At 34.1% G+C, this 14,676-nt stretch overlaps 1 protein-coding gene and 1 long non-coding RNA gene across 13 annotated transcripts in view; one reads left to right on the top strand and one right to left on the bottom strand.

Moving 5' to 3' along the window:
* The first annotated feature begins 3,739 nt into the window (after positions 1–3,739).
* The window catches only part of LOC143253720 (uncharacterized), a 52,022-nt gene continuing 41,085 nt past the window's right edge, over positions 3,740–14,676 (top strand). For 2 of the 12 annotated variants that reach the window (XM_076508014.1, XM_076508009.1), the window contains exons 1-3: positions 3,757–3,838; positions 8,972–9,142; positions 13,740–13,878. Coding sequence is in view for 6 of the 12 variants with exons in the window: in XM_076508009.1 (XP_076364124.1) it covers positions 13,755–13,878 (124 nt within the window). In the remaining 6 variants the exon portion in view is untranslated. Of the gene's footprint in view, positions 3,839–3,958; positions 4,577–8,971; positions 9,143–13,739; positions 13,879–14,676 lie in introns of those variants that run through there. The other 10 variants (XM_076508022.1, XM_076508008.1, XM_076508019.1 and 7 more) reach the window with 8 other exon arrangements.
* LOC143253722 (uncharacterized) lies at positions 7,972–13,721 on the bottom strand. The gene is made up of 3 exons (XR_013029823.1): positions 13,156–13,721; positions 9,943–10,063; positions 7,972–9,032 (listed from the first exon to the last, which is right to left on the bottom strand). It is a non-coding gene; the product is annotated as an uncharacterized LOC143253722 (long non-coding RNA).

The following is a 14,676-nucleotide window of genomic DNA, read 5'->3' as shown; positions in this document are numbered from 1 at the left end:
TTATTCTGCCTGACGCCAGGCGATTTTATTCAATTTGATGAAGTTCTCGCGGTGTAAGTGTTAATACAATCTCAGTGAACTTCGACAGTGGCACCACTGGTCGCTAGTAAACATGGCACCATCTCAAGATCGCATACGTCATTGTTTGTTTTGGAATTTCGCACAAACAGCAGTCAACCTAGAGTAGTGATGCCAATTGTCTTTTAAAAGCCAGATTTGGATTAGCGTCTAAATCTCGACCGAAATGAAACATGATGTCATAGCTGAAACTTGTCGAAATTTGAAAGATTGTGATGCAGTTAGATGCAGTGTGTTTGTTTGTTTTTTGAATTTCGCATAAAGCTACTCGAGGGCTATCTGTGCTAGCCCGTCCCTAATTTAGCAGACTAGAGAGAAGGCAGCTAGTCATCACCACCCACCGCTAACTCTTGGGCTACTCTTTTACCAACGAATAGTGAGATTGACCGTCACATTATAACGCCCCCACGGCTGAAAGGGCGAGCATGTTTGGCGCGACAGGGATGCGAACCCGCGACCCTCAGATTACGATTTGCACGCCTCAACACGCTTGGCCATGCCGGGCCCTGTGAATTGTTTCAATTTCAAAGTATATTTATATGAAATATAATTATAGTTATGGCAATTATGACTGGCAATTGTTAGGTTAGATTCGTTGTACTTTAATTAGATAAACTTGGTACCAAAGAGCTCTACGACGTCATACGTCCACATGATGTCATGTTTCATTTTATATTTTTTCGTTCGAGATTAGATACATGTCAGATCTGGCTTAATATTTTATTATTTGGCTTAAACATTTCTGTCAAAAAACAAAATAAAATGAAAAATTGATAGGCTACCCTTTTTCCTCAGAAAAATATGTTAATCTACGGCCTAGCCTTTTTCCCACAAATATTTAGTTCTGACTTCGTTACGGCAGATGATAAAACTGAAGTGCTTGAACGAGTTTTCCTTAAGAAGCTATTTCTTGTCCGTGAAAATACTTTTGAAGTGCCAAAGATATAATAATACATGCTTAGACAAATTAATAATTAGTTGTCACTCTTATAATGGATAAATGGCTGAATATCAGTAATAAATTTGATACGAGTAAAAATCTTCTAAGGCCTAGGCCTAATAGAAATTCATCGGCGTTATCGTCGTATACAAGCACTTCAACGCAGGATGATGCAAGAAGTACCGAAACAAGAAAGAAAAGAAAGTATGATGAAAGTTTTATTTAATATGGTTTTACATGGATAAGTAATGAAGATGAACCTAGTGCGTTGTGTGTTGGAACAGTGTTGAGTAACAGTAGTTTGCATTCAGCAAAATTAAAACGGCATCTAGAAACCAAACACTCCCAATTAAAAAATTCAACTTCCGAGTATTTCAAGTTTGTTTTTGGAATTTCGCACAAAGCTACTCGAGGGCTATCTGTGCTAGCCGTCCCTAATTTAGCAGTGTAAGACTAGAGGGAAGGCAGCTAGTCATCACCACTTACCGCCAACTCTTGGGCTACTCTTTTACCAACGAATAGTGGGATTGACCGTAACATTATACACCCCCACGGCTGGGAGGGCGAACATGTTTAGCGCGACGCGGGCGCGAACCCGCGACCCTCGGATTACGAGTCGCACGCCTTACGCGCTTGGCCATGCTAGACCAGTATTTCAAAATAAAGTGTTTGCAATTAAATTTCAGAAAAGCTACATTTCCTTCGTTTATCCATTAGGTTTGTTTGTTTTGTTTGTTTTGGAATTTCGCACAAAGCTACTCGAGGGCTATCTGTGCTAGCCGTCCCTAATTTAGCAGTGTAAGACTAGAGGGAAGGCAGCTAGTCATCACCACCCACCGCCAACTCTTGGGCTACTCTTTTACCAACGAATAGTGGGATTGACCGTCACATTATACACCCCTACGGCTGGGAGGGCGAGCATGTTTGGCGCGACGGGTAGCGAACCCGCGACCCTCAGATTACGAGTCGCGCGGTTGGCCATGCCGGGCCCATCCATTAGGACAACAAAGGTGCTATTATTGCTTCATATCGTGTAAGTTACCACATGGCAAAAACAGGCGAAGCTCATACAGTTGCAAATGATTTGATAAAACCACGCGCAAAAGATTTGGTAGAGAAATTTCTTTAAAACACTAACTCTGTACCCCTTTCTGACAACTCTGTTTCTCAAAGAATCAAGGATATGTCAGCAAATTGCTTAACGGAGTTAATAAGGCGAGTAAAAGCGAGTCCAACGTTTTCGCTTCAGATAGATGAAACAATCAACAGATATCGCAGATTATGCGATGTTGCTTGTATTTGTTCGCTATATTCACGAAGCTAGTTTTGAAGAAGACATGCTAATTTGCAAACCTTTGCCTTCTCAAACAACAAACGAAGAAATGTTTAAACTGATCCATTTATTTATGGAAGAGTATGAGATTCAATGGTAGCTTTGGCCAAGTGTTTGCACTGATGGGACTGCAGCAACGATTGGAAAAATTTCAGGCGAGTGCCACGCATAAAAAACAAACAAACCCAGACATCGAGAGTATCTACTTCTGTCTTCATCGTCATGCGCTTGCAATGAAATGAATGCCAGAAGACTTAAAAGAGGTATTAGGTAATGTCATAAAAATAGTTAATTTTGTAAAATCGAGACAACTCAATGTGAGGATCTTCAGTTTACTCTGTGAGTAAATGGGAACTTTGTATAAAAAATTGCTGCTTCATACTGAATTCCGATGGCTTTCTGTGGCAAAGGTGCTTGCTTGGTTTTACGAACTGCGTGAGAAGATAGATTTTTTTTTATCTGAATGCCATCTTGAACTTGCATACAAATTAAGGGACAAATGCTGGATACAGAAAGTGGTTTACCTTTCGGGCGTATTTGCCTCTCTAAATGAAGTGAATACTACAATGCAGAGTATCAGGGTAATGTGCTTCAAAGTTCAAAGTGAAATGGAAGCGTTTCAACGTAAGCTAAAACCTTAGGGTGAATGTAGACTTATGGAAGAACTTGATTGCTTCGAAAATCTCAGTGTTTTTTTTTTTTTATTTATGAATGAAATTTCCTTAAGTAAAGATGCAAAAGTTTCAGTCTTACAGCACATACCTGATTTGTGTACAACTGTTAGGGAGTAGTTCTCTCCTCATTTAGAAAAATTACTGTGGATTGAAAATCCCTTTGTTTTGATACCTCTGCAAATATCAACGATTTGGCTTTGAAAGAAAAAGAACAGCTTATAGAAATTTCAACTGATTACACCCTAAAAATAAAATTTCGGAAGGAAGAAATTACACAATTTTAGATTCAAATGGCCATGGAATAACCTGAAATAAGTGACAGAGCTTGGAAAATTTTGGTGCGATTTCCAACAACATATCTTTGTGAGCAGACATTTTCACTTTAAACAGCTACAAAGACCAAATTTAGAAACATGTTAAATACTGAAGATGATTTGCGCTTACAAGTAATAACCATAACTCGAAATATTGAACTACTTTGTGGACAAAGCAAGCCCATCCGAGTCACTAATAAATAAATGAGTACACTGTACTTTTACCGATACAAATTTCGCAAGCAGAAATTTTTGAAGTAGAAGTAAAAATGTTTCTTTCAATATTTATATTTTAAATTAACTTATATTCCAAAAGCTTGAAGTAAACTTTATCTGTGGCTCGTGATCAATTTTCTCTGTTTTTTGTGTATTTTTTAAATTAATGCTCTCAAACGTTTTTTTTTTCTTTCGGGAATCCCTGCATAAGGAAGGTGTTTCTGTGACATATTCGGTAACTTAGCTGTTTGTTCTACAGAGGGCGGGAAGGAATTAATTAGAGGTAATCTAAAAAATCGGAAAGTTTTAACTTGTATTAAATTTAGACAAGTAAATTAAGTAATATTAATTACTAGTAAGACGTATATTTTTGATAAATTTAGAGTTGTAAAAATTATACTTTACCAAATATGTTTTCAAACGCTATTATTTGATAATAACAATAGAGCATTCTAACAAATTTTAAAAAATAGGTGTGAACTAACGATACGGTTTAAAAAGTTATTTTTGAATTGATTTAACAAGATTATGCGAATTTGTTAATTTAACAAGTAACTTGATAAGAAATAATTTTGCCACTGACTTCTAAAGCAGCACTATTTAGTCCCAATGCTTGTTTCTTATGTTTAAAAGTTGTAAGTTCAAATGTTTTAGTGTGACTGAGTCAAATGCAAAGTGTTGTAAATATATCTTTGGTTCTGGGAAATAGAAAACTCGAAAAAATTAAGTTCTGAAAATTTTAGTAATTTTAAACTGCTTATGTGGAGAAGATGTTTACTAGATTTTTAAAGAAAGTGTCACCACAGAGACAAATGGCTGGCGTGAAGACCTTTAGCAGTAACACGTCATATGTTCATATTATATTTTCTAAAGTGTTGCCATTGAGTAAATTGCCAAAAGAACTTTGTATTTGGTAAACGTAGTAATTAAAAATAATTAAAGAATAAACTAATGTTTATATGACAACTTTATTCAGTTTTATTTTGACGTTCAGGGCAGATTCCCTTCATGACATCATCAGGTAATAAATGCTGGTCACCTAGACTAGACTAACAATCAGTGAAGGGTTACAAAATACAGAGGTTCTAATTACACAAATTATATTATGTAATTTGATGTTTAGGGACAAAAAGGGGCTTATTGGTTCATCTAGGCTCTACACTAAAGTAAAACTATATTTAAAAAAACAAAACACCTCAGAACTAGCCCTTATCATTCATACAGTTATCAAGCTTTCTTTTAACTCACTTGCATTTATTGCTTCCATAACATTCAAAGGCAACCCATTACAAAGGCCAACCACTTTGTTAGAAAAACAAAACTGTCTCAGCTTAAAATGACTTCTACCCTACCATAATTTATAGTAGTGCCCTCTACACCTACTATTTTTGCTGTTAAATACTGAAAAATGGTAATGCATCAACACCATCAGTTTCTTTTACATTCTTAAACACTTCAATCAGATCTCCTCTAATTCTTCTTTTTTGAAAGGAAAACAATTTCGGAGATTTCTAACCTATCCTTGTATGACAACACCTCAATGCCAAGCACCATTGTCGTAGCCTTATAAAGAAACTTTTCTAAACATTCAATATTCTTCCTGAGGTAAGGAGCACAAGACTGAATACAGTATTTCAAAGGTGGCCTAACCAATAACCTATATAATGAAATTATAGCCTCTTTAAACTTGTCTTTAATATTTAAAATCCTGTTTATCATTAGCAATAGCACACTGCTTTGATGGCTTAAGAGATTTAATGGTCACTTCACCAAGATCCTATTCTCGTGATACTGTTAAGGTTATTTCCATCAAATTATACTTATAATTCAAATTAGGTAACTTGTGTACATTATGTTGCATTTATTATAATTAAAACCCATCTGCCATTTCTTCACACAACTCAATAAATGATATATGTAATTTCATGAAGCAGCAACACCCAAGGCCTTAATATCATTAGCAAATTTAAATAATTTCTTAACCATTCTTTTATCTACATCACTTATGTAAATCAAAAAAGAGCAAAGGTTCTAAGACTGAGCCTTGAGGTACCCCACTTGTGATATTAATCCAGTTTGAGTCGCTCATGTTTCTAACAATCCTCTACTTTTTTCCATCTAGCCACTCTTCTATCCAGTTTTCTAACTTATCCCAACAACAATAGAAATAATTTTGTTTACAAGCTTTTTATGTAGCACCTTGTCAAATACTTTCTGAAAATCCAGATGCACAAAAACTACACTCTTACTGTCATCTCCATAAGGAAAACCTTTTCAAAGTATGTCAAAAGATTTGTAAGTCAAGATTTTTTCTTAGTGAAACCATATTGACTATAAAATAAAATTGTAATCTTTGTTAAATGACTTTGCAAAGTGCCTTTTATCAGACTTATCAAGATGTTTCCAATGACTGATTTAAGAGTAGTAGGCCTATAATTATTGGGAAAATCTTTATCACTTTTCTTGAAAAAAAGGAATAGCATTAATTAACTTTCAATCCTCTGGCACCTGCCTATTATTCAAGGACTTACAAAGTACAGCAAGGGGCTTGCATATCCATTCCTCTGCCTCCTTTAAAACCCTCAGCAAAATATCTGGCTAAGGAACCTTGCCATTGTTTAAACTTCACAATATTTTTAACAGTCTTAGAATTAATGTGATCAACTTGTTCAATATTGTTTCTATATATAAACTGTCCAAGATATGGAATGCTGCTTAATTCTTCATGAGTAAATACTGAATAAAAAACAGAATTTAATATATCGGCCATCTAATGATCATTACTTTCTTTATACCATCGCCTTAAGAGTCCTACTTCCATCCTAATATTTTGTTTCTATCATCGATGTACATAAAGTAATCTTTACTGTCAATTTTTATATTTTCAGCTTTTTCTTGTGCATCATTTTTGATGTCCTGATTTCCTGTTTCACCGACTTTCTGGATATTCTATGAATTTCACATCAAATCATTCAATTTAAATTTCTTAAATTTGTGATGTTTGCTGTAATTTTATTCTTTATACTCTGTTTTTTTTTTTAAGTCAATCTGGTGTTTTATCAAAATCCACTCTCTTATTTCAGAAATGAATATGTTTATCTTGAATATTAAAAATGTTTCACATTTGATTAGTGTCTCTAAATAACTTAGCCACCCTATTCACAGCAGTGTCTCTAAATAACTTAGCCACCATATTCACAGCAGTGTCTCTAAATAACTTAGCCACCATATTCACAGCAGTGTCTCTAAATAACTTAGCCACCCTATTCACAGCAGTGTCTCTAAATAACTTAGCCACCCTATTCACAGCAGATAATTCTTGGTGCACCCATTCAAAATTTACTTTTTTGGTATTTGTAACAAAAAATATTATTCCTTACCTCCATATGCAGCAAAACATTGAACCTAATAATCACTTGTACCTGAGTATTTTTAACCTTTCAGCCATTTTTATATTAGAAGTTGAAAAATTTAAAACAGCATTGTTTCTAGTATGTTCTTTGACCAATTGAAGAAAGATATTCTCAACATTTTCAAAAAACTTTTCTACTTTATCATTTGACTGTAGCATTTCCCAGTCTATATGTCTGAAATTAAAATCACTGATAATTATAACTTCATTAACAGCTGAAATTTGATCTTGCTATAAGGTTTCTTGCTAATTTCCAGTATTATCTGATGGTTTGTAACAAATTTAGCCTTTTCCTTTTATATCCTCTAATAAAATTCCCAATAGATGCCATCACCGTGATATCCTCAACTTCAACAGGATATAACTCACATTTTACATATAAAAACTCCTCCTCCCTCTTCAGTTCTCCATTATTATTAAGTTATCTTGTATTTCAAACAAGTTTGTCATCAACATCATCTTAGTTTAACCTTGTTTCATTTATTTCCATTATATCAAAATAATCCATTTCTACCAGTGCCCTAAAGTCATCTGATTTCTTTCCTATATGTCTAGCATTACAATAACCACAATTAACCTTACCCTTAGAACTATTTCTATGTTCATTTCATAAGCTAAACTTTTCTCAATGTTTCATTTTTCTTTCTTGCATTTATTTTATCTTGGCCATCCCAACTGTCTAATCCTAGACTAAATTTTCTTATACAGCAGAGTTAATAGCACTGCAAACAAGCCAGTATCTACCATATTTAAATGTAAACTATTCATTCCAAAAAGCTCCTTTCTTCCATTAAACTGATCCCACCAGCCAATCTGCTCATTTTTACATATTAACCTAACCCCAGCATTTAGCTCTAGTGACCTACTTATAACTTAATCCCCATAATAAATTCTCGGTTGTATCCCTGACACAAATTATGGCCCTCTTCTTTAAACACCTTTATCGTCCTCTTGTTAGCTCCTCTGATCTACCTTTCCTACATCATTAAGTCTCTAGGTACACAACAAAAACTGCATCATTGCTGGCTCCCTTTATTATATATCTCTTGGTTTGTTTGTTGTATCTTCCACCCATGCACCTTGGAAGCATTATCCACTTTTTTTCTCTATTTACCACACAGACTGGCCTACCATATACCTTGTTAAAGAATCACCTATCAGGCAGGTGTTAGCACTGTCTGTGTAGTAGTGGCTCAGATCATTTATCAAAATTTTATTTTAAATATCTTTTCAATAGGTTATTCGAACTTTATAATACTATATAGTGTTTCCTTTCATAACAGTGTCTGTGTAATGACTGAGTTGCAAGTTCTGGGAATGTCTGTAAATAGTGTAGCAAAAAGTTTGAATTTCTTGTTGTTTTTGTTAGCCTATTTTTATTAGATGATAAATCAAAAACCATAACAATGGTATCAGTCAGTTTCACTGAGTATCATTTTTATAAGTATTATGAATAATTTGTAGTTATTTAAAAATCATAATTATAGTGTCTTATCACAACTCCTTAAAATTAGAAAACAGGAATTATCAGTCAGTAATAGATAAACAATAAATTTTACTGATGGTACATTCTTGTATTTAAAAGTTGGTTATTCTTATGTGTGTTGAAACACTACTTTAAAAACACAAACAAGCAAGCAAATAAATGACCAAAACACTTTTTCTAAAAGGGGTAATAAATGTTGGGATGGCTAACATCACTCCTTCAAAAACAATGTAAACAATTATCTCTAGATAACAGCACAGGCAAGAACTAACATATAACGGTATATATAACTATTGAATTACAATTCAGTTTACTGTGTTTTTGTCTCTTAACATTCTTCTACACTGTATACACATCCTATTATCACTATCTTGTTGGCATTGTTTTTGGAAGACTGATGTTAGCCACCTGCACTCTTACTTCCTTCTTTGAAACGTTTTTTTATTATTTGTAACTAAAACTTCCTTAAATTTATCATTTACATCCGTCTTTGTTCTTTTTGTTTCCATTTCTTCCAGTAGTTCCTCATTTGCACAGTCTAAGAAGTGAATCCTCTTGCTCAGTAGAACAGTGTCATTACTAAAAATAAAATAATTCACAAAGTAATAACACAAGAAAATGTTTCTGAAAAGGCAAAGTTGAAAAGAAGAATGAACAAGGAACAAATGATAAAACATTTATAGAGGAAGGTGTGATTTAATTTGTTGTCAGTTCTTTGAAATATTTTAATAATTCCATAAGGGGACTTGACATTGAGTTGGAAGATGAGGTGGTGTTCTGTGCTTTTTCATTTCAACTTAATGCATGGGGCATTTTTGATAACTAGGACTTGAATGCTGAAGGTACCATTGTGATAAAAAAGCCAAAGTACCTAAGAACTCGGAGATCAGTGAAACTTTGTCACAAATCTTAGGTGTTTTGGAAATGATCATTGAGCCTATTTACTGTTCTCCAGTTTATAATTCATGATATTTGCTGCACTGGAGACAGTAAATGAAAATACCAACATGCTGATGTCATGCCTCCTAATGTTGAATGTAGAAATAGGGCAAGTTATTGTAGTGTTGTTTAAAATGTGTGTATAAATATAACTTTTGCTGTTAATTTAGCAAGATCCAATAATGGAAAAATTGTTAGCTTATGCCTACAAGTGCACCAAGTAGTCTTTAAGGTTTGATTATATCTATAGGAGATGAAAGAAGGTGTAGTGTATAGTCAATAGTTGTAGGGTCAGTCTTAAGTGAAATAAAATATTTCATTATGGGGTTTATTACTAACTCCTTGGGAGTGATGATATGTCAGTGTAAAAGGGATACAATTGGTTTGAATTTTGTTTTTGAGTTGTATGGTGTTTGTTTGTGATACAGTGTGTGTGTGTGTGTGTGTGTGTGTATATATATATATATATATATATATATATATGAATGTAGGTTATTTAGAAAGTAATAGGTGGATAGTTTAATGTTATTCATAAAATCTATCTACCTACATAGGTTTGCAGAGAAAGTCTTGGTCCTTGGAGCAAAAGTATCGCTGTCTTATGAACTGTCATTAAGGAATTGATAGCCTTGGTTTTGTAGGAATGAAGAGAAGTGTAGCAGTCTGTATTTCTGAAATGAATGGTAGTTTTTAAGTGACTTGTCTGGATTGTGGGTATTGATGTCAAGAAATGAGGCACTTGTATTGGTTATTCTGTAAATATATTTAATACATGAACTGAGTTGTTGGATAAAGTTGATGAACTTGCTTCCACAATTAGAATTTGGAAAAAAATTGATCAGTACTAACTTATGAAGACCATCTCTATGCTTCATAAGAATTACCTATAAAAATAAACTTAAAAGAGAATTTGCTGACATAAGCTATACTTGATTTGTGAAAACTTAGTGGCTACTAAAATTTAATAGAATATCAAACAACTTAACAATTATTACCACATCTGCCAATATTGGAAGTAGAGTAACCAAACAGCTACTACTGACCCTCACACTATAAGCACAAATATTGTTGAAGACACAATATCAGATGGTAATTATTACTATACAGTCATGTGAAAAAGTTAGGACACCCTATGAAAGCCTGTGTATTTTTGTAACATTTTTGGATATATAGATATTTAATCTCAATATTAACAATACTGAGAGATTATAGGAATATAACTAAACAATTAAAACTTGAGAAAAGACTTTTCAAGATCTTCTGTAAATATAATTCTACAAAAATGCATATTCTAACTGAGGCAAAGTTAGAACACCCCCACATTTATTCCCACTTAAAATGGCTCAATTCACACAGGTGTATCACATTAGATGCACATGATTAGAAGATTGTTACTCAGCATTTTGAATGAGGCTTGCCCAATTTAAACCTCAGACATTTAATTTGGTGTGCTGCTGACTGTTGAAATGAGATTGAGCACCATGGTGAGAGCAAAAGAGCTGTCTGAGGCCTTCAGAAAGAAAATTGTAGCAGCTTATGAGTCTGGTAAGGGATTTAAAAAGATCCCAAAGGATTTTGAAATCAGCCATTTCACTGTCCAGAATATAGTCAACAAGTGGAGGGCTTTCAAAACAACTGCCAACATACCAGGTATGGTCGTCCAAGCAAGTTCACCCCGAGAGCATACCGCAAGATGCTAAAAGAGGTCTCCAAAAATCCTAAAATGTCATCATAGGACCTACAGCAGTCTCTGGCAACTGTTGATGTGAAATTGCGTGCCTCTATAATCAGAAAGAGACTGCACAAGTTTAACTTGCATGGGAGGTGTGCAAGGAGGAAACCTTTGCTCTCTAAGAGAAACATCAAGGCCAGACTGAAGTTTGCCAGAGAGAATGTAGACAAAGACTAGGACTTCTGGAATAATGTTCTTTGGACAGATGAGTCCAAAATTGAATTATTTTGACACCAGAACAGAGGACATGTTTGGCATAAACTAAATACAGCATTCCAGGAAAAGAACCCCATACCAACTGTGAAGCATGGAGGTGAAAGTGTCATGGTTTGGGGCTGCTTTGCTGCAGCAGGACCTGGACAGCTCACAATCATAGAATCCACCATGAATTCTACTGTGTATCAGAGGGTGCTTGAGGATCATGTGAGACCATCTGTACGAAAATTAAAGCTGAAGTGGAACTCGACCCTGCAACACGAAAATGACCCAAAACATACCAGTAAATCCATCAAGGACTGCCTGAAAGCTAAGAAATGGAGAGTCCTAGAATGGTCGAGTCAAAGCCCAGATCTTAATCCCATTGAGATGCTGTGGGGTGACTTGAAACAGGCTGTACATGCAAGAAACCCCTCAAACATCTCACAGCTGACAGAATTTTGCATTGAGGAGTGGGGTAAACTTTCTTCAGACCGATGTCAAAGACTGGTAGATGGCTACAAGAAGTGCCTCACTGCAATTATTTTAGCCAAAGGGGGTAACACTAGCTATTAGGGGGTAGGGTGTCCTAACTTTTTCTTCAGAATATGCATTTTTGTAGAATTACCTTACAGAAGATCTTGAAAAGCCTTTTCTTCAGTTTTAATTGTTTAGTTATATTCCTATAATCTCTCAGTATTGTTGAAATTGAGATTAAATATCTATATATCCAAAAATGTTACAAAAATGCACAGGTTTTCATGGGGTATCCTAAGTTTTTCACATGACTGTATATTATTTTTCAAGTTACTGGAGCTTAAACACGAGTAGATACTATAAGAACTGCCACCTTTTGACTGCTTCATTCACCTTTGTTGAACTGAAACCATTGCACTAAATCTAAAGAAAATAACTACTTGATCTAACATGAATAAAGAAGAAAGAAATGTCTTACTTTTTCTCAAGAATTGGACATAGTAATTAAATCACCCGACAATGGTGCTGTTGTGGTCATATGGCAATGACATCTTTTACGTGGAAGAAGCTTACAGATAACTAAACAACCATAACTTCTTCAAGACTTTTGATAAAGATCCCATATCCAAGTACCAGAAATGCATTTAGCAAACCATCCAAGAGCTTTTAAAATGCAATCAACTTCCATAAAATACAAAAATGTAATTATAAAATATCCTAGAACAGGGTATTCAGGATAACCCAGTTTCATCTTGCAACTTCTTGCTAAGCAAATATCTAATTGACTACATGATGTTCCATGGCTTCTTGGCATATGTCTCTCCCTTCTTATATTAAAGGCCCCCTAGTGGCAAAGCAATGTGTCTGCAGACTTGCACCATTATAAACTGGGTTTCAATACCTTTGGTGTGCAGAGCACAGATATCCTATTGCATAGCTTTGTAATTAATTCCAAACACTCACCCTATATTAAAGACATCACTGATGTTCTATGTAAACTTATTAATTGCAACATACATAATGATTAACTTTCATCTTCACCATGGATATACAAAAAATGTATATTGTTTTACTCAAAAACACTTTTTTGAACAAATAAGACACTAAATTTCACACAACTCAATTTATCCTTAAACTTGCTGAACTAGTTCTATGAATAACTTTGAATTCAATAACCAACTGTGTCAACAATTTAGTAGTGTTTCCATGGGCAAAAAAATAGATGATTGTTAATCTTTTACTCAACTTGTTTATTCATTGCTTTGATGACATTTCAAGTTGTTGCATGTGCCAAGACTCAGATAGAACAGTTTATTAACTTTAACCAACAGTTTTGCCCAGCTCTAAAAATGTACTTACCAAATCTCTGATGTTAGTGCCTCATTTCCCAACGTTTTTGGTGACTCACTTAAACCCACTATTCACTAGAGTCACATTTGGACTAACACACTTTCCATCTCAACAAAGCACAGGCTGCCATTTCTGAGATGCTGAAATTCTGAAGATCAAAACTTTGACTATAAAAAATAATGAGATGGCTAAATATTTTGGACAATGTAACTACACAACTTTAAACATAACAAAAACAAACCTTGCAATTATGTACACACTGCATCACATAACATCCAACCTAAAAACCAAAGTCAGACTTATGGAATTCCCTTGATTTCAACATACCATCCTCTGAATAACAAACTGAACACTGTAGACATATTTTATAGTATATGTATGTATGTATGTGTGTTTTGGCATAGAATTCAGTCAGATGGCTTTGTTATCTTGCATTATTATGAAAATAACCATATGAAAAGCTGTTGTAGAAACAATTGTGTACTTATATTCCATATGTGAAAAATTTGGCATTTTGTACACTCTTTCCCTAAATATATCACTGTGTTTTGACCTATAGTATATATGGAGATATAACTTCTTTTGTTTGGCAGATATTCTGACTTCCAATGAGTTTCCAGGTAAATTGGGGGATAAATGACACCCCTCTTACAAGAGCCTTAGAACTGGGTGATGATGTAAAAGCAGCAAGCATTATTCGAGAAAATTCTGACCCATCCTTTCTGAATGAAGGTATCGTTTGGTTCACTTCTATCAGAAATATTAAATAAAATGTTTACTGTTCATATTTCACAAAGGAAGAGAGATAAAAGGTTTATGATAAAGTATTAAGTTAAAAAAACAAACATTAAACATATCACCAGCAGGAGACCATTTGATTTTCCAAGGCTGTCATTATATGTCGAAATTTAAGAAAAACAGAAGAAAAATAAAAAAAAATTACCTTCTCTTTATCTTTTGCAGAAAATGATTGACATTTCATCTTAAACTCTTATAACTTGCTGTTATTCATTGCTGCTGTTAGTGACTTATTTTATTAACCTTAATAACTCTGTTACAAAATAGTCTTGAATTGTGGCTAATCTGTCCTTTTCCAAAACTTAAATTTGTATCTTGGTCTCATTTTATCTTCTGGATACATCACAAAACGTCTGTTTACTTTTGATCCACTGGATAATCCATATGCTTAAATGAAATATAAAAAATAGAATGCATTACAAGTGATATGGTCACTTGTCAAATACCAAATTTGTAATTGATGGTATTCCTATACAGGCTAGCATTTAGTACAGTTTAGTTGTAGTTTTTAGATAACTCGAAAGTCAATCTATCAATTGATGCATAACTTAGAATTTTAAGTTTTTTTTAATGTAACAAATGTATGATTCCTTTTCTAAAGAACTTGTTGATCAGTTTTCATTTCTCCCAAATAGCATGGTATCATGTCATTAGACTTACAATACTATAAACCATGTTTCAAGACTCCTGGACAGAGCACAGATAGCCCATTGTATACCTTTGGACTTTAAC

The sequence above is a fragment of the Tachypleus tridentatus genome, chromosome 6, assembly GCF_004210375.1.
Source record: "Tachypleus tridentatus isolate NWPU-2018 chromosome 6, ASM421037v1, whole genome shotgun sequence".
Classification (NCBI taxonomy): domain Eukaryota; kingdom Metazoa; phylum Arthropoda; class Merostomata; order Xiphosura; family Limulidae; genus Tachypleus; species Tachypleus tridentatus.
This window is presented reverse-complemented; position numbering and strand designations above follow the sequence as displayed.